This window comes from Chiloscyllium plagiosum, chromosome 1, assembly GCF_004010195.1.
Source record: "Chiloscyllium plagiosum isolate BGI_BamShark_2017 chromosome 1, ASM401019v2, whole genome shotgun sequence".
NCBI lineage: Eukaryota > Metazoa > Chordata > Chondrichthyes > Orectolobiformes > Hemiscylliidae > Chiloscyllium > Chiloscyllium plagiosum.
Window position 1 is genome coordinate 86,165,570 of NC_057710.1, and position 18,175 is coordinate 86,183,744.

General features: G+C 39.1%; 1 protein-coding gene across 2 annotated transcripts in view; it reads left to right on the forward strand.

Annotated features, from left to right (window-relative positions):
* Positions 1-18,175, forward strand: part of clocka (clock circadian regulator a) — a 144,516-nt gene that overhangs the window by 7,686 nt on the left and 118,655 nt on the right. Inside the window, exons 1-4 of one of the 2 annotated variants that reach the window (XM_043690703.1) lie at positions 12,109-12,133; positions 13,651-13,710; positions 17,586-17,845; positions 17,937-18,085. In XM_043690703.1, the coding sequence (XP_043546638.1) occupies positions 17,826-17,845; positions 17,937-18,085 (169 nt within the window). In that variant the 5' untranslated portion in view covers positions 12,109-12,133; positions 13,651-13,710; positions 17,586-17,825. Of the gene's footprint in view, positions 1-12,043; positions 12,134-13,650; positions 13,711-17,585; positions 17,846-17,936; positions 18,086-18,175 lie in introns of those variants that run through there. The other variant, XM_043690694.1, reaches the window with a different exon arrangement.

Genomic DNA, 18,175 nt, shown 5'->3' on the forward strand with positions numbered 1-18,175 from the left:
GTACTCTATGCCACTCTCTCCTCACCCCCACCCTCCTCTAGCTTATCTCTCCATGCTTCAGGCCCTCTGCCTTTATTCCTGATGAAGGGCTTTTGCCCGAAACGTCGATTTTGCCTGTCCTCGGATGCTGCCTGAATTGCTGTGCTCTTCCAGCACCACTAATCCAGAATCAGTGATAGCACAACCAATCAGCGCATCTTTTTATAAAATTGGGTCCTTTTTCTTGTGTCCTGGTTCTAATGAATACAAGATGAAACGCTTCAGCTTGTTTCCTTCTGGCAAAATTTATTTTCTGTACTACTAAGAAATTATTTTTATTGTTAGGTATACATAGCTGAAGGTTTTCTTCTATCTGGGATCTGATTTGTCCAGTAGCATAATCAGCTGGGTTCATAACATCTCTTTGCAGTGATATGAGTTTAAATCAATGTGAGTGTTTCAGTTATGGTGTTCTTCAAATAAGGCAAAAGTGTTACAGGAAAGTGACTCACTGTCTCCTTAGGGCAGTGTGAAGCAAAAGTGGTATTAGTGAGGAAGAGTCAGTGTAGAAAGCAGGAACGCTTGAAGGGTGTGGCATTGTCCATCCAAGGGTACAATAGTAGACGTGGCATCAGGTCTGTCCTGTTCTGGGTCGTTCAGGCTGACAGCAGTCATTATGTACCGGAGAGTTTAGTCTTTATGGAGTGGGTAGTGATATTGGACTTTTGTCTGGGATTCTAAATGGTAATACTGTGCACTAGAGAGCTTAGTTGCAGTCAGGTGGAGAAGTTTGAAGTGACTGGGTGAGGTCACGGATAAGTATTGCATTGTTTCACAGAGGTTGACATGAAAAGGTAAGGTGCAGGTTAGTTTAAAAGTAATGGATCAGGAAGGGCATTGAGATGTATATCATAATTGGCTTGAGGAAGAGTAGGAAAATCGACATAGAAAATGATGGGATCAGTGGAAACATGTGAGTTAAGGACTAATGAGCAAAAAGTCACAAAGTGGTCAGTGAAGGATGATGGGTGGTGTGGTGACATTGATGGATTACAACGCACAGGTGAACATTGGTCAAAGGGAACCATCTTTTCAGAACAAACACCATCACTTCAGAACCGACAGCGTTGTGTTACAATGAGGTCCCATAAAGGCAAGGAGCTACAATACCTTGTGGGCTGATTGGCATCTCCTGATGTTCAAGGTATGGACTGGCATCTTTCGATGTTTGAGGTGTGAATAAAATCATGGAGGGAAAGAGAGAACTTATACACCTTAAGGAACCTAGCTGGAGGAAGTAACAGGCTCCAGAACAAGAACTTCCATTTTCCAGCTAGAAGCTTATGACAGACAGGATATCTTCTTTTCAAAACAATGTACAGTAGATCAGTGGTGCTCTATTTTGAAAAAGCCTGGGAATTTAAGAGTTTTACTTTGCACTTCCCACACTCTCTGCATCCAATTTGCTGCATTAGCATGTTTGCCATCAGGGAAGGTGCAATAGATTGCATACACATTTCTGTCACAGCTCCCTGGGATCAGCAAAAGGTTCTGCTCCCTGAATGTGCAGCTATTGTGGGACCATACTGATTGAATACTGCCAAATTTATGCATAGTATCCAGTCAACATTCACGATTCCTACATCTGGATCATGAATTAATGTTTTCAGTGCACCTCAATGGTTACACGGCTGTCTGCTGCTCTGACCCCCCCACCCTCACTCAACAAAGTGTGAATGCTTTTGAAGAGGAAGAGTTGGAGGACCATGATGTCTCCTCCGATCAGGAAGGAAATAGTATTGGTCATGACATGGGCCAGGAGGTTTGTTATGAAGAAGAAAAAATCCAGACAAAGCTCAAATGAGGTAAATGTGCTGATTAAAGAAAAAATTATGACTAGATTCCAGGCTGAATGATGAGTGGATACCTGTTTTTTTTTCGGTTGTGCTTCTTAAAAATCTGCTTCCTGCTTGAGACATACACGATTTATTTATTTTGAGGTATGCTTTGATTAAGTAAAGCATCCTGTTCTATTTCTACTATGTAGTGTGTTCCTCGCCTATATCAAACTCAAGAGAGAAACATAGCCACTAGGCTAATCATGGGCAACAGTACCTACATGGCACTATCTGCTCATGGATGGGAATATACTATATAGCTAAGCTTGAGCAAGCCCATATGCATGCTACCTTGAAAGCCATATGCTGCCCTTCCTCAGCGTGTTGACTCATGTCGTCCTGGTACCTGCTTCAAATGAGAATTATTCCTTCTTGAGAACTTTGCAAGGCTAATGTCAGAACATGAGAGAGGAAAGACAAGCGTGATTGGGCCAATTGGACTGCTATTTTTATTCTGGAGCATGCTCTGCAGTCTCTAAATCATTTTTGATGTAACTCATTACCTTGTTTCCTCACTATCCCTTTAACACTGGAGAGCTTTGTCTTCTATAGCTCTTAAGGTTGCTTTTGCTAAGAATATTTGATGGCTGTACTTCCACTGCCCTATAGCCAAGACAATGCCAAACACTTTACTTCATCCCCTGAAAAAAATTAAGACTGTCATCTCTCTGTCGTGTATTGTCTACTTTTCCTAAGGATGGTCTATCTGATTGTAGAGATCCTAAAAGGGGGATATTAGTCTTTCCTCCAATCCGCAGAGCACTGTCTCATTTCTTTATTCCTTATGTGAGTTGTTTCTCTGTTCTCTGCAATGAGTGAACACAAAATTGTTATCTTCACTTTTTCACTTCATTCAACATTATATTGTCCCTGAAATTGGTCTGCCAACCTTGGCTGCAATCCACAAATGATAGATCTAGTTTTCCCTCGGTACTAAGAACAATATGAGGCGTAAACATGGCAGATGAAATGATAAATGCGCTATCAATGGAAGATTGCCTTGCATTTTGATGTGGCAATGCTCCACTTCTTTTGCTGCAGCAAACTATATCAGCAACTAGTGGTGTAATGAAAATGCGACAGTCCTGTATGCACTGCAAATAAAAATATATTTACACAAGTGTACATTGTAGGCATTGACCATTGTGGCACCCTTGTAACCTCAAAATGTTGTCTTTGTCTTTGTCTACGTTCAGGTTTGCCGTGATATCCATAGCTGAGATGGAGACAGCCTACTACCTGATATGACCTGTTAACTGTGCTGAGTTTGCTGAGTGTACTTTGTGAATTTGAATCCGGCCTGGGTGGCTATAGTAATGCTGAGGTTCTCCTGTGCAGATGCACCTTCCTTGGTCTGACTTGCTGGAGGCATTAGGCTCACACAGAGAGGAAGCTGAGTAGCTGTTAACAAAACATAATAGTCAGCAGGACATCTCTGGAGTGTTTTGAGATGGGGAGTCATGACAATGCACTGAACCCAGATGGACTCCTCCAGCCTGCACTCTTAAGCCTCTATTACTGCTATGATGCATGAACGCTTCATGAGGTGCAAATGCATGTTTAATTCTGAGCCCTTGCATTGCATTGTCTAGGAAGTGGCAGAATTTTAATAGCATGAGTTGGTGTCCTACAGCCAGTGCAGATATTCTGGGTGGTGCTGAGGCTTATACGCTATTATCTTAGGAACATAGGCCAGGAGAAGGCCATTCACCCCACCAAGCCTGCCCCGCCATTCATGGCTGACTGACCACTTCAAAGCTTTTTACCCACCCTCCAATAGCTATAATCCTTTATGCCACTGGTAACCCATAAAAAGTTAATGCCTACTATAAACATGCTCAAAAAATGAACTTCCACAGTTGACTATTAGAGAATTTTGAAAGTTCATAATCCTCCAAGTAAAGTAATTTCTCCTCATCTTGGCCATAAGTGGCATTCTCCTCATCTTTAAATTGTGCTCCATGGTTCTAGATTCCCCAGCCAGGGGAAATATCTTGCCTGCATCTAGTGTGTTCATCCCTTTAAGTGTTTTGTAAATTTCAATGATTTTATCTGTCATTCTTTGAAGGTTTAGAGAATACAGGCTCAATTTGTCCATTATTTCTTCATAGGAGAGGGCCACCATCCGTGGTGACCTTTAGTTGTACTCCCTTGACAGCAATAATGGTAAGGAGATCAAAACTGCGCACAATATCCAGTTGCAGTCTAACTAAGCTCCTATGGAACTGAAGGAAAACTTAATTACTTCTGTACTTCAATCCACTCACAAGAAATGGCAACATTCCATTAGTCTTCTTAATAACATGTTGCATTTGCACACTAGCCTTCAGTGACTTATTAACAAGGACAACTGGGTCCCTTTGGGATCTACATTTTCCAATGTCTTAACATTTAAGATGTACTTTCCGTTTCCAGATAACCTCACATTTTTTCCAAATGCATGTTCTAGCTCAAATCTGTCCAACTTCCCTGAAGCCGCTTTATACCTTCTTCACAAGCCACGTTCCTACTTTGATTTGTATCAAACGCAAATTTGGAGATATTACATTTTGTTCCCATCTCCAAATTATCGATATATATTGTCAACAACTGGGGCTCAAGTACTGACCCTTACAGTACCCCTCTACTCTCAGTACTCTCACTACTCTATCTCAGTCTCGCTCTAGTAAAGTCTACCTCGTTCTGACCACGTGGCTCACTATCTGTTCTATTTGGTATCCCTTTAAACTATTTTAGTTGGACCAAGTGTGGCCTTGAAGAAGGTAAGTTTACATTGAGTAAATGAGGCCATTTCCCATTATAGTGCTTACCTGTGCTGCTATATTAGTCAAGGGTGCACTGGTCCAATGGTAGGCCTCCTGTCAGCTTTGGGGAAGAGATCCTCTTGTTTTTTCTATATAGCTTGGCTCAGAACCCCTAGTGAGGTGTTACTCAACTGCATCGCTGACTTCTGCTTGGAGCTACCCATCTTTTGTAGTATGGAAGTGACCAATAAATGTTCTCATAATGTTTCTGGTTTACAATGAGTGAATCTTTGTCTACACTGCCTTTAAATATGTCATTGAGACCTTCAACTTCAGAAAGCCCTATTGGGGAAAGAATTTTTTGCCCAAACTGGTCTCTAAAATTCACCATTGTAATCATGCAAAAGCCCCATGTATTATATAATCAGCTGAGACCTGATGGATTGCCTAAGAAATTCTAATCATCTCCAGTGCTGTAATTACTGATTTGTTCAATATTGCTAGTACTCCTTTCTTCTTTTCATACATATTTCTGCTTAAAGCTAATGAATATATTAGTTATTACTTCTTTGAGTTAGCTTTGTTGCCACTGTATCATTGCCCTTTCTGATGATTTATGCATGTGCACGTCTAATTTCCTTTGACATGCTCTATGCATTTGTGCACATAGGCGGCACGTGGCTTAGTGGTTAGCACTGCTGCCTCACAGCACCAGGGTCCCAGATTCGATTCCAGGCTCGGGCAACTGTGTGGAATTTGCACATTCTCCCCGTGTCTGTGTGGATTTCCTCCGGGTACTCCAATTTCCTCCCACAGTCCAAAGATGTGCAGGTCAGGTGAATTGGCCATGCTGAATTGCCTGTAGTGTTAGGTGCTTTAGTCAGAGGGAAATAGGTCTGGGTGGGTTGGTGTGGACTTGTTGGGCTGAAGGACCTGTTTCTATACTGTAGAGAATCTAATCTAATCTAATATCAAATGCTGTTTCTCTTTTGCCTTGTCTCACCCTTGAATTTTTTTTTATTCCAGTGCTGTTTGTCACTCCCAGTTATTTTATGCATTTTGTCTTTTCCACCCTGGAGGTCATACCCTCACACATTGGTTTAAATTTCACCATCACTTGTTAGCCTTCCTACAAGGAAGTTTGTTTTTAATTCTCTGGAGGTTCAACCCACACAGGTCACTTTTGCTATATGTGAAATCTTCTTGCCTCCACCATTTCTTCAGCTGTGTTGTAAATTGTTTTCTATTTTTTCTGTGTTTATTAGTGTGTGACACTGGGATAATCCAGAAATTTTTTTTTTAGGTCTTTTAATTTCCTCCTAAGATCCTGAAGTGCTGCAGGACTGTGTAACCCATTTTATTTCTATGTAATTGGTTCCCACATGGACCATGACTTGTAGCTGTTTCTATTCATCATCACTCACTACTACCACCACCACCACCACCACCCAATTCAAACTGCTGTACATCTTTGTGGTGTCCTTTTGTCATAATATCAAAAAGGCAATATACTGATGTGGGATTTACATTGGTGCTTTTACCTGTTCTCTGTTAAATCCATGTATAAAAAAAAAGTACATTTCCTGCACCCTTTATACAGTTACTGCCCTGTAGTTTCATGGATTTACACCAGATTGAATGAATAACTCTAGATGGCTCCCCCTGACATTCTCATCCTTATTGTTTTGTTCAGAATTGTATGAGCTGACTTGAAGTACCATACTACTGGAGATTTCGTTCATGTGCTGATTTACTCTGCATGGCTAATCACTTATTCTGCTTAATTTATTGGTGGTAGGGTGACCATTTCCTGAAGCATATGCTCGAGGGAGGTTTCAACCTCCAGTTTGCTGTGTAGTGATTCCAGTCTCTCAAGTTCAGAAATCTTGAACTCTCACTTATACTACTTCCATAGCTATTCCTGGCACTATCTTTTTACTTCTGTCAGAATTGTTTAAGGTATGGTAAAGCTTGAAATTATAAACTTGTTACCTTTATAAACAATTAACCGAATTGTCCAGTCCAATTAAGCAGAAAGATTCTGAAACAAACGAGAACAGAAAATTGCTAGAGAAACTAAGCAGGTCTGGTTGCATCTGTGGAGAGAAAACAGAGGTTAACATCTTGAGTCCTCTGTGACCCTTCTTCAGAACTAGAAGTAGCTAGGAAAACATGGTATTTATGCCAGTGACTGGGGAGGGGGAGAGGAGTGAGTGGATAGGTGGGGCTGAAGCTCAGAGTGAGAGAAATATAGATATGCAGGAAGATGGATTGTTGACAGTAAACTCGGGAGGAAGTTAAACTATATAGGTGATAATGGATACCGAGTACAATTAGTTGAAAATAGTCCATTTCATGCCAGATCCTGTGATTGTGTGGACAGTTAATGGACAACAATTCTCTGAAATTGTTAAAACTCTATGTTGAGTTCTGAAAGCTATGAGGCACCTAAGCAGAAGATGAAGTGATGTTCCTCCAGCTTGCATTGATCTTCACTGGAGCAGTAGGCCGGAGAAAGAAATGTTGGCCTGGGGACAGAGTAGTGTGTTGAAGTGGCAGGCAGCAGGAGACTTGGGGTCACTTTTATTGACAGAACGTGGATTATATACAAAATGGTCACCCAATCTACATTTATTTTCCCCAGTACAGAGGAGGCTATATTGTAAGTAACAAATACACAGGAATGGGAGTAGGATGTTCAGTCCCTTGAGCCTGTTTAACCATTCAGTGAGATCATGGCTGATCGGAAGCCGAATGCCGTATACCTGCCTTTGACCCATATCCCTTAATACCTTTGCTCAACAAAATTGTATCTGTCTCAGACTTAAAATTAGAAATAGATCCAATATCTACGGCTGTTTGAGGAAGAGAGTTCCAAACAGCTACCACCCCTTATGTGGAGAAGTGCTGCCTAACGTATCTTCTGAATGGTCTGGCCCTAATTCTCCGACTGTGGCCCCTTGTTTTAGAATCCCCAAACAGTAGAAATAGTTTATCTTTATCTACCCTGTCTTTTCCTATTAATATCTTGAAGACTTTGATCAGGTCACCACTTTATCTTCTAAATTCTAAAGAAAACAGGCCTAATTTGTGTAATCTCTCCTCATACCTGGATTTCTGGAATTAAGTTAACATTCTTGTAAACTCGCATTGTATACCCTCCAAGGCCAATCTATCCTTCAGCAGCCTCGATTGAATGAATTGCAGGAAATTGCTTCACCAGCGTTGTGTCTGGGATCTTGAATGGTGAGATAAATGAGTAAATCTGCGATTGCATAGGAAGGTACTATGGGTTGTGGGGAGGTGTTGCAGTGGACCACAGTTTCCCAGAGGAAATGGTTGTTGCTGAATGCTGACAATGGATGGGAGAGGAATATGTGGTGGCATCCCAATGGACGTGGTGCAAATAGTGGCTTATGACCTCTTGGATACAGAGGTTGGTGGGGTGGGAAGTGAGAAGGGTAACCTCCTCATTGTTGTGGGGGGGAAGGGAAGGACTGATGGCAGAACTGCAGGAAGTGGGTTGGACACATTTTAAGGACTTTCATCCAAGGTAGCAGGAAACCTTCCATTGAGGGGAAAAAAAGTGACCATTTCTGAGGCCCCTCTGCGGAAGATTGTGTCGTCAGAGCAAATACAGTGGAAACAGAGAAACTGGGAGAATGGAATAAAGTCCTTACAGGAAGCAGGGTGTGAGCATATAGAGGTAACTGTGGGAGAGAGATTCTAAGAGATTCTGAATCTGTTCTTTATTTTGTCTCAGAATGAGCACGATATGAGCAATACCAGGTAATAGCATTTTGATGTGCAGTTAAAACATCATTCCAATAGTTAGTTTTATTTTACCAATATTTAAATCTTGGAGATTATAATCGAATTGTACATGTTCTTTTGAAAAAGATTCACTCATGGAATGTGGCTCCCTCTGGCTAGGCCAGCATTTATTTCCATTCTTAATTGCCCAAAGGGCAGTTAAGTGTCAACCACATTGCTGTGGGTCTGGAGTCATATGTAGGCTAGATCAGGTAAGGATGACAGATTTCCTTCCCTAAAGGGCATTAGTGAACCGTATAGGTTTTCTGACAATCAGCAACGGCTTCATGATCCTAATTAGACCCTTAATTCTAAATTTTTTATTGAATTCAAATTCCACCATCTGCCATGGCGAGATTTGAACCTGGGTCCTCAGAATGTTAGCTGAGTTTCTGGATTAGTAATCTGGTGATAATACCGCCTCTATAAGCCTTTTTAGACCTGACTTTTAAAATCAAATTTTAAGGAATGGTAATTGTGGGCAAAACTTTATATTTTTCATACCAGTTATGCTTGACTTGTATTCTTCTCGTTTAGTTTTGATCTGCATGAACTGTTACAAGAATTATTATAGCTCAAATTTGGGCTGATGGTGAGCAGTGTTTCATGATGGACTTTTGTTGTGTAGAAATAAACAATGAATGTGCAGATGACAGTTAACTAAAATAGTTAACTTCTTCACTACAATGGAATGAAACAGTCTGGAGATGCTCTTGAAGAAGGTTTTTTGAACGCGGTTTTGTGTTCCAAGTTACAACTTCGGCAGTAAATCCACAAACTGGTTCTGAAATTGTTTTTAGAAGTGGAGATACTTGAACCACTCCCCTGTACAGCACGTGTTGTGTACAAGCCAGTTGATGCTAAGGTTGCATGGCAACCCCTGAGCCTTACTCATACTGAATTGATTCTGCTTTTTGTGGTCTGGTGGAATAGAAGATGGATTTTGTCAGTACACTGATGTCTTATAATCATACGTAAGATATGCCCATTCTTGCACAGGAAAATAGTGAATATTAAGACCATAAGACATAGGAGTGGAAGTAAAGCCATTTGGCCCACCGAGTCCACTCTGCCATTCAATCATGGCTGATGGGCATTTCAATACCACTTACCTGCACTTTCCCTGTAGCGCTTAATTCCTTGAGATTAAGAATTTATCAATCCCTGCCTTGAAGACATTTAAAGTCCTAGCCTCCACTGCGCTCCGTGACAATGAATTCCACAGGCCCATCACTCTCTGGCTGAAGAAATATTTCCTCATTTCAGTTCTAAGTCTAAGTCTGTGCCCATGGGTCCTGATATCCCCGCCTGATGGAAATAAATTTCCAGCATCCGCCCTTTCTAAACCATGCATTGTCTCATAAGTTTCTGTTAGATCGCCCTTCAACCTTCTAAACCCTAATGAATACAATCCCAAGATCCTCAGCCATTCATCGCATGTTAGGCCTACCATTCCAGAGATCATCCGTGTGGATATCTGTTGGACACGCTTCAGAGCCAGTATGTCCTTCCTATGCCCAAAACTGGACACAGTGTTCTAAATGGGGCCTAACCAGAGCTTTATAAAGTCTCAGAGTATTGATTAACAAAGTCTGAAGCTTGCTCCTTAGATACATTTGAGACAACGTTTTGACTTGAATTACTGCTGTGTGTCTCGTGAGGATAGAAAAGATGATGCCAAATTACCTGGCAAAAGAATGTTCAACTTTACAAATGGAAACTGAACTATAACATTGATTGAGGATACTGCAATAGTGGGAATACTTATAAAGCCCTGGCATATGTGAGGGAAAATGATTTGTCTCATTTCGAAATAAACTCTGAGGTCCTGGAGTATAATAGCATTTTCTCTTTCATTCCCTTATAAATATCTCACAGGTTAGCCTTTCATTCTACAAATCCAGGAATGGTGTGATATGTAGTCGAAGTTATCTTGTAATAATTCAAATGGCAGGCTAAAGGTATGTAGATTGGATACTGAAATAAGGTGGACCTTTTTTAATCAATTTTTAATCAATTTAATTGAATTATCTTTTTGACTTAATTGAGGCCTTCAAAATGGTATTGGGTTACTATCTGAAGGAGAAAAAACATAGGTCTGGAAAAAAGATAAATGAGCCTGGCAACGAGCCAGTATGGATATAATGAACTTTTTGACCTCTTTCCATACTATAACCATTGTATATTGCTTTCCTAGTAAACTGATCAGCAAAGCAGCCCAAAACCCTTTGAGAACTGACAATGAGATAAATGAAATGAGAGCCGGAAAATATATTGCTCTTTATATGATGGAGATTTAAATAGAGTACTATTTTTATTTAATTTTTTTCTGAAATAAGTTGTGGTCTGCTGTTTGGATCAACATCTGAGTATTGCTTGCAAGCAGTTGACCATTTTAAAACATGGTTTATGATATCTAAGGTTCCAGTGGGCATTCATACCCTCCTGCTGACACAAATAGAGTTACAGTTTGCATATAAGATTATCATAAAATACTGTTCAGCATCAAGAAAGCACTCACTCTACTATTCATAGTCATAAATGCAAAAAGAGCCTTGTTCATATCCGCTGAAAGAAAGGCTTGCTCTCATCTTCTGAATATATATGTTCATTCTTACTTATTCCTGACTGATGTAATTGCATCATTTTATGACTGTATAATCCCCAACTGGTCATTTCATCTATTAAACCTGCAATAATGTTTTATTTACATGAGCCATGTATTTTCACAGTTAAGACCCTTTTTAAAGTATTAAAATCTTCACATTATTTATAAACTCGACCTCAATGATGATTTGTGGCGGTGAATTCAGAATTCTAACCATGTTTACGTAAAGTTTTTTGTTTCTTTGGTCTTAACTGTGTGTAAGATTTTAATGTCCTATAATACTTGAAGCTATGGGGGAGGGAATGAAGCTGAAGAAACAGTTGAGCAAAATCCTCAGTAATTGGCAAATTGGATCCAGAGAGTTCAATGGACACACAAGAATTTTAACATCAAAATGAGATCCAAGATTCTTGTGGGAATTGGAGTCCTGGACTTGAATAAACTCCTAAACCCTATTATGTTATGTCTTATCTGACTCCTCAATTGGTAATCCAGTACTACAATAACCTGAATTTGGCTCAGATATTGGAGCAGTAATAGGAGAAACACATTAAGAAAAAATGTCAGATGTTATTTGTTCCTACAGAGAGCATGTGAACCTTAGTCACTGGGAAAGAGGTATTTTGGCAGATAAAATAATAACGGAAAAAGTGGAAGACGAATTTAGTGAGAGTCCATTGGATCATTTTATGTTAAAGCTGAAGTAGAGCTGAAAAGGATCCAATTATCATTATTGCATAATGTGAAATCTTTCAAACTCGACTTTGGTCCATAAGGCAATATAGAGTTGTTAGACCTATTACTACTGATCAATGAATTTTTTTAGCAGGCGCCATAAACATTTTTGAAGGTTGAATGGTTACTTTTGAGGCATAATTTGGCTTAAACATGGTGCATACAATTTTTAATTTCATCATTTTTAAAATGTCTACAATGCTTTTCAGTTTTAATCTTCGCAAGTTCCAAGTAAAGATTCATTTTTCATTTTTTTTCCTTTGTAGGCAGTTGACAAAATATTATAACATGAAGTATCTCTGCCAGCCTAAACTACCATAAAAAGGGAACAAAATGAACTTAAGCTGTGCTGACAGGTAAGAGATTTATATTTTGATTTTAAGTTATTTTGTTTATCACTGAGTAAAATTAGCCAATAGTAATGTATTTTATAACCTAGAACATACTTCAGAGAAATAGACCATTAGGCCTGACCAATCTACGGTAGCACTTTGCTATCAAATCTCCTCCCAGTTTCCTTCATCTAACTTTATTAACACAGTTGTCTATTTACTTTTACCTCATGCTTATCTAGATTCCCCATTAAACTCAACTATACTTTTGTATGTATTGGAGGGAAACTTCCAGATGGTGATGTTTCCATGCACCTGCTGCCTCTGTCTTTCTAAGTGATAGAGGTCATAGATTTAGAAGGAGCCTCAGTGAGTTTCTGCAGTGCCCCTTGTAGATGGTAAAAACTAATGCCATGTTGCATTAGTGGTAAAGGAAGTGAATGTTTAAATTAGGTAGATAAGTTAAAGTAGGTAGTCAATTGCCTGTTTTGTTTGGATGGCAATAAGCTTCTTGATTGTTGCAAGGTACTTAACAAGTATGTGAAGAGATGTGTCTGTTAAATGGTGGACAGGCTTTGAGGAATCATGAGGGTGGTTACTCTTCTGCCCCTTTCCCCCTCATCCTCAAAAGCAAATATAAGAAGCTTATGAATTTCTTTCCTATTAAGACTAAGACTATTTAATCAATTGATTCTGTCACATTCCTCAGTTTCATCAATCAACCTGGCTGAACTTCCTACCACTGGCTGTGAGCTCTCATATTTCTCTAGTTTCTCTGCTATCTGCTTTCACACCCTCACTGCGCTCATCCTGCTCGTGAGGTCCACCTCCTTCCCATAATCATGTTCCCACGTAACAGCTGATCACTGAACTTTCCTGCTGCCAGCTGTGTTAGCTGTCATTGTAAATAATTCTTGTTCATCAGTTCCCTCTATTTAAAATTGCTTTCTTGGAAAATGTAATTTTCCATTTGTTCCATTAGTTGTTAATTTTGAAGGAAAATTGTCACCTTTTCTTTTTTAGTTGAGTACAGACTGAAATGAGGAGGAAATGCAAATTTATTTATATGATCCTTGTGTCTGTGTACATACGTGCTACTAGATTAATTGGCTCCAGAAGAAGCTAATTCAAAATTAAAATACTGTTGATGCTGGGAATCTGAAATAAAAACAATCAATGTTAAAAATACCTGGTCAGGCAGCACCTGTGGAGAGAGAAACAAGTGTAAATGTCAGGTCGATGATGATTCATCAGAATTAACAGAAAATCATTTCAGTTCAGAGTATTCAAACCTTTAGTTTTGTAGTAAAAGTGTCTGTAAGATCTTTTACAAATCCTGAAGAAGGGCTTATGCCCGAAACGTCGATTCTCCTGCTCCCTGGATGCTGCCTGACCTGTGTTCCAGCAACACATTTTCAGCTCTGATCTCCAGCATCTGCAGACCTCACTTTCTCCTTTTACAAATCCAGTTTTGTTATTTTTTTCGAAGATGAGAGGATGATTTTAAGAGGCCATAATTTTTAAAAATCTTGTGTTATCAGAGATGACAGTAGCATTTTTGATGGGGTAATGGATGAAGATGACAAGGACAAAGCAAAAAGGTGAGTCGACAAATTAAGGTTTTAAAAGTATAGCTGTGATTGAGGTATAATTAAATAAACAATTCTGAAAATTTTCTTTATATTCTTTTCAAATGCTAAAAAGAAAACAATAATATTTATTGTTTCAGCAGAAACTCTTGTATAGCTGGATGCACCAACGAAAACGACAAAACAGTTAAATTAGTAGCCTAAGAATATACTTTTCCTTGCCCTGTTCCAGCTGATTCATTAGTTTCATTATTAAATAAAATCATGAAATGCAAGATTCAAATGACACCTCTGCCTTAAATTTAGAGAAATCTTTGCGTCCATCCATCTGTCAGAGATGATGAGCTTGCAACAAACAATCCATGTTGGATGGGGTGTCCTCATATGGTACACCTTTGAGTTTTAAAGCTTGGAACAAGGCGTTTTGATACATTGTCTCTTGACTGGTCATTAAACACTTGTCCACTTTATCCGCTGACAAGCCTCCTCACTATCTGCAACTCCTCCAGTCTTTGTATCATCTGCAAACATACTAATTAGACCTGCTCCATTTTCCTCCAAATCAATTATATAGACCATGAATGTCAGAGATCCAAGCACTGACTGCTGTGGAGCACCACTAGTCACAACGCTCCATTCCAAAAAGCACTCTTCCACCTCTACCCTCTGTCTTCTATGACATAGTCAGTTGTGTATCCATCTTGCCAGTTCACCACTGATACCATGTGACTTCACTTTTTATACCAGTCTGCCATTAGGGATCTTGTCAAAGGCTTTACTGCAGTCCATGTAGCCAACATCAACTGCTTTTCCCTCATCGATTGGTTTCGTCACCACCTCAAAAAACTTGGTCAAGCCAGTGAGGCATGACCTCGCCTGCACAAAACTATGCAGTTTATCACTAATAAGTCCATTTGCTTCTATATAGATCTTGACCCTGAGAATCTTTTCCAATAATTTCCCTACCACTGACAATGGGACAACTTTGGCTATTCTCCAGTCCTCTGGGCCCTCACCTGTGGCCAAAGAGGATACAAATATGTCTGTCAATATTTCAGCAATTTGTTCTTTTGCCTCCCTCGATATTCTGAGATAGATTCTATCAGGACCCTAGGACGTAGCTACTTTTAATACCTTTTAAGACTCACAACACCTCTTCCTTTTAATAGTAACTTAGCTTGGAAATTCCACACTCCCTTCCCTGAGATCATCCTTCACCAATTCCTTCTCTTTGTTGAATACTGACACACAGTATTTGTTTAGGACCTTACCTATTTGTTCTGACTCGACACATAGATTCCCTCATTTGTCCTTGAGTGGGCCAACGTCTTTCCCTGGCTACCCTCTTGCTTTTTATATATGTATAAAAAGCCTTGAGGGTCTCCTTAATCCTGTTTGTTAATGACCCCTTTTAGCCCTTCTAATTCCTTGTTTAAGTTCTTTTCTACTTTCCTTATATGCTTCAAGGGCTTTGTCAGTTCCCATCCTCCTCGACCTTATGTATGTGACCTTTTTCTTTCTGACTAAGGTCATAACATCCCTGGTCATCCAAGGTTCACGTAACTTGCTATACCTATTCTTCATTTTCGCAGGTGCGTGCTGTTCCGGAACTCTTATCAACTGCCGTTTGAAATACTCCCACGTTTCCAATGTGAATTTACCCTCAAACAGCCAACTCCAATTATCTTTCTCTAGTTCCTGTCTAATATTGTTGTAGTTTACCTTCCCCCCAATATAACACCTTCACCCGAGGACTGCTGTTATCCATAGCCTTGAGTATCTTAAAACTCACTACAGTATGATCACTACTCTTGAAATGTTTCCCCACTGAAACTCCACACACCTGGCCAGACTCATTTCCCAAATCCAGGTCCAGTATAATCCGTTCCCTGGTTAGACTGTTTACACTTGTGCTGCTTTTTTCTGTGCAACATACCCATGCAGTTTTTCACAATGCCAGGTAAATGCCAGTGTTGTAGCTGTAATGGAACAACTTGTCTAGGGGGCTGGCTAATTCTGGAGCACTCATTTTCAGTACTGTTGGTGGATTGTTGTCTGGGTCGTTGCCTCTGCAGGATTCAATACTTTTTAATTGTTTCTTGATGTCATGTTTAGTGAATCAAATTGGCTAAAGATTGACATCTATGATGTAGGGGACTTCAGGAGAAGTCTTATGATTGTGGTAAAAATACACAATTTTGACTTTAATCTTCTGATATTTTTCCATACCTGGGGTCTTTCATGCATAAATCTGATTTTAAAAAAAGGAAAGCCACTGAAGTAGAATGGCCACAGTGCTCATCTGACAACAGGTTGAGATAGTTCATGAAACCATCTCTAAACAAGATCTGGTTTGCACTGAAATTAACTTCATCAAAATGACTGAATGCAGTACTCAATTCTGTATCTGCTGTTTCATTTACATCTTTCTGGAACTTTCACATATTCATTTGAAAGTCACCTGCACAATATACAGCTGAGGGGAAAGGAAATAACAAAACCGGACATCGGAATACAAAAAAACAATTTATTTTGTTAAATACTTTTGATCAGAGCAGAGAGAGAAGGAAATAACTTTGTTCAGCAAGACTGGAAAGCGTGCTCTCAGTCTCTTTATTCTCTCAGCCTGTCACAAATTGGAGTAACTTCCCTTCTTCAAAAATTTAAGCATATGCAGAAATGTCACCATTGCTGAGGATAGAAAATATCAATTAAACAACTTTGGTCTTGAGTTAAAACTAATGCTTTCAGTGCTGTAAGGATTTTTTTTCAAGTAGTGTCATGACTGATGTGGGAGGAGTGCACTGTTCCTTTTTGGTCTCACTACTCCATAGATCATGACATAGATTTAATTGTCATGATTTGGAGATGCCGGTGTTGGACTGGGGTGTACAAAGTTAAAAATCACACAACACCAGGTTATGGTCCAACAGGTTTAATTGGAAGCACACTAGCTTTCGGAGCGACGCTCCTTCATCAGATTTAATTGTGTTAGACTGGTACCCGAGAAAATAAAATGGGCAGTCAACTAGTTTTGTTCTAATGAATACAGAATTGTTGATTTATTGTAAACTAACCTATTACATGAATGTGCAAAACTGATTACACCCTCAGTTCACGAAAATATCAATGTTTACCACTTTGGATATCCTATAATACTTACAAGTACAGCCAGGCACACCGGAAAAGGATAAGTCATTTTCGATGCAGAGATTCATATTTTTAAAAAGACACTGCTTTTAAGTCTTCGTTCTTGAAGGCTAAAATGATAAAGCTTGAGATCTTCTGGTGCACAAAGATTGATGTCACTGAACAACTACAGGTGTTCAGGAAATATTGACTAAATCTTCCAGAGGCCTTCCTTACAAAAGCATCTAGAACAAGAGCCTGCAGATATTTCACTAGACCCACATTAAGGATTTTTTTTTGAACCAAAAACTGAAGATCTGAGTTGGGACACTTGTTTCTTCAACAGGCTTTTCCCAAACTACTCCAAACAGCATCCAAAGCAGAAACTAGAACCTGACAGGAGATCTCCAGTTTTTTTTTTTTAGAAAAAAGCAGTTCTCAGGAGACGTTTCTACCAATCAACACCTTGTTAACAAAAAGTTGTTCCAATGTCCTTTCATTGATCTCTTTTGGGAAAAAAAGCAATAAAGTCCATAATCCTTTAAACTCAAGGCAATAGAAATTATTAATATGAAGCATTCATAAAACTGCCTATTATTGATTTTTCTTTCTGTATTTTATACTCTTTCCTTTTCCAATTTATACTTTTGGGTGTGTTTGATGTTGCATTCTGTTATTCTCAGATTTTATTCTTCTTCTCAGTAAATAATATCCCTCTTTATGCAAGAAACTTGTAATAGACTTTGTTTTATTTCTAGTGCTATGACGTCTGATTTGGCTGTATGCTTTTTAAAAAACCTTTGTTCTGGCTAATTGAGAGCATTTGAAAGAAGGAAGCTGATTAATTCCTCTCTATCAAAGCATAAACAAAGCAGATTATCAACCCAGCGCTTCTAGCTAAAGATGGATCCAAATGCGGTGAATAGAGATAGTGGGCTTCAGTAAACGAGTGTGACTTTTGAACAGATTTCTTTTCATTACAAAACTACTTACACAAAATGTCACAATCCAAATTCAGGTAATTATTTGCATACATTTTTAAGGCCTAAAATGTAAAATTTATTAGAATCGTGGATGTCATCTTTTCATTTATTTGCTTGTGTCTTTAGGGTGTCAAGGAACAAATCAGAGAAGAAAAGACGAGATCAGTTCAATGTGCTTATTAAAGAGCTTGGTTCCATGCTACCTGGTAATACTCGGAAAATGGATAAATCAACAATATTACAGAAAACAATTGATTTTTTACAGAAGCACAAAGGTAGTTAATGTGTTCTATGCCAACAAAACCTTGTTTTGAATTTATAAAATAATTGTGCTAATTTTATTGGGGAGGGAGAAGTGGAAATTG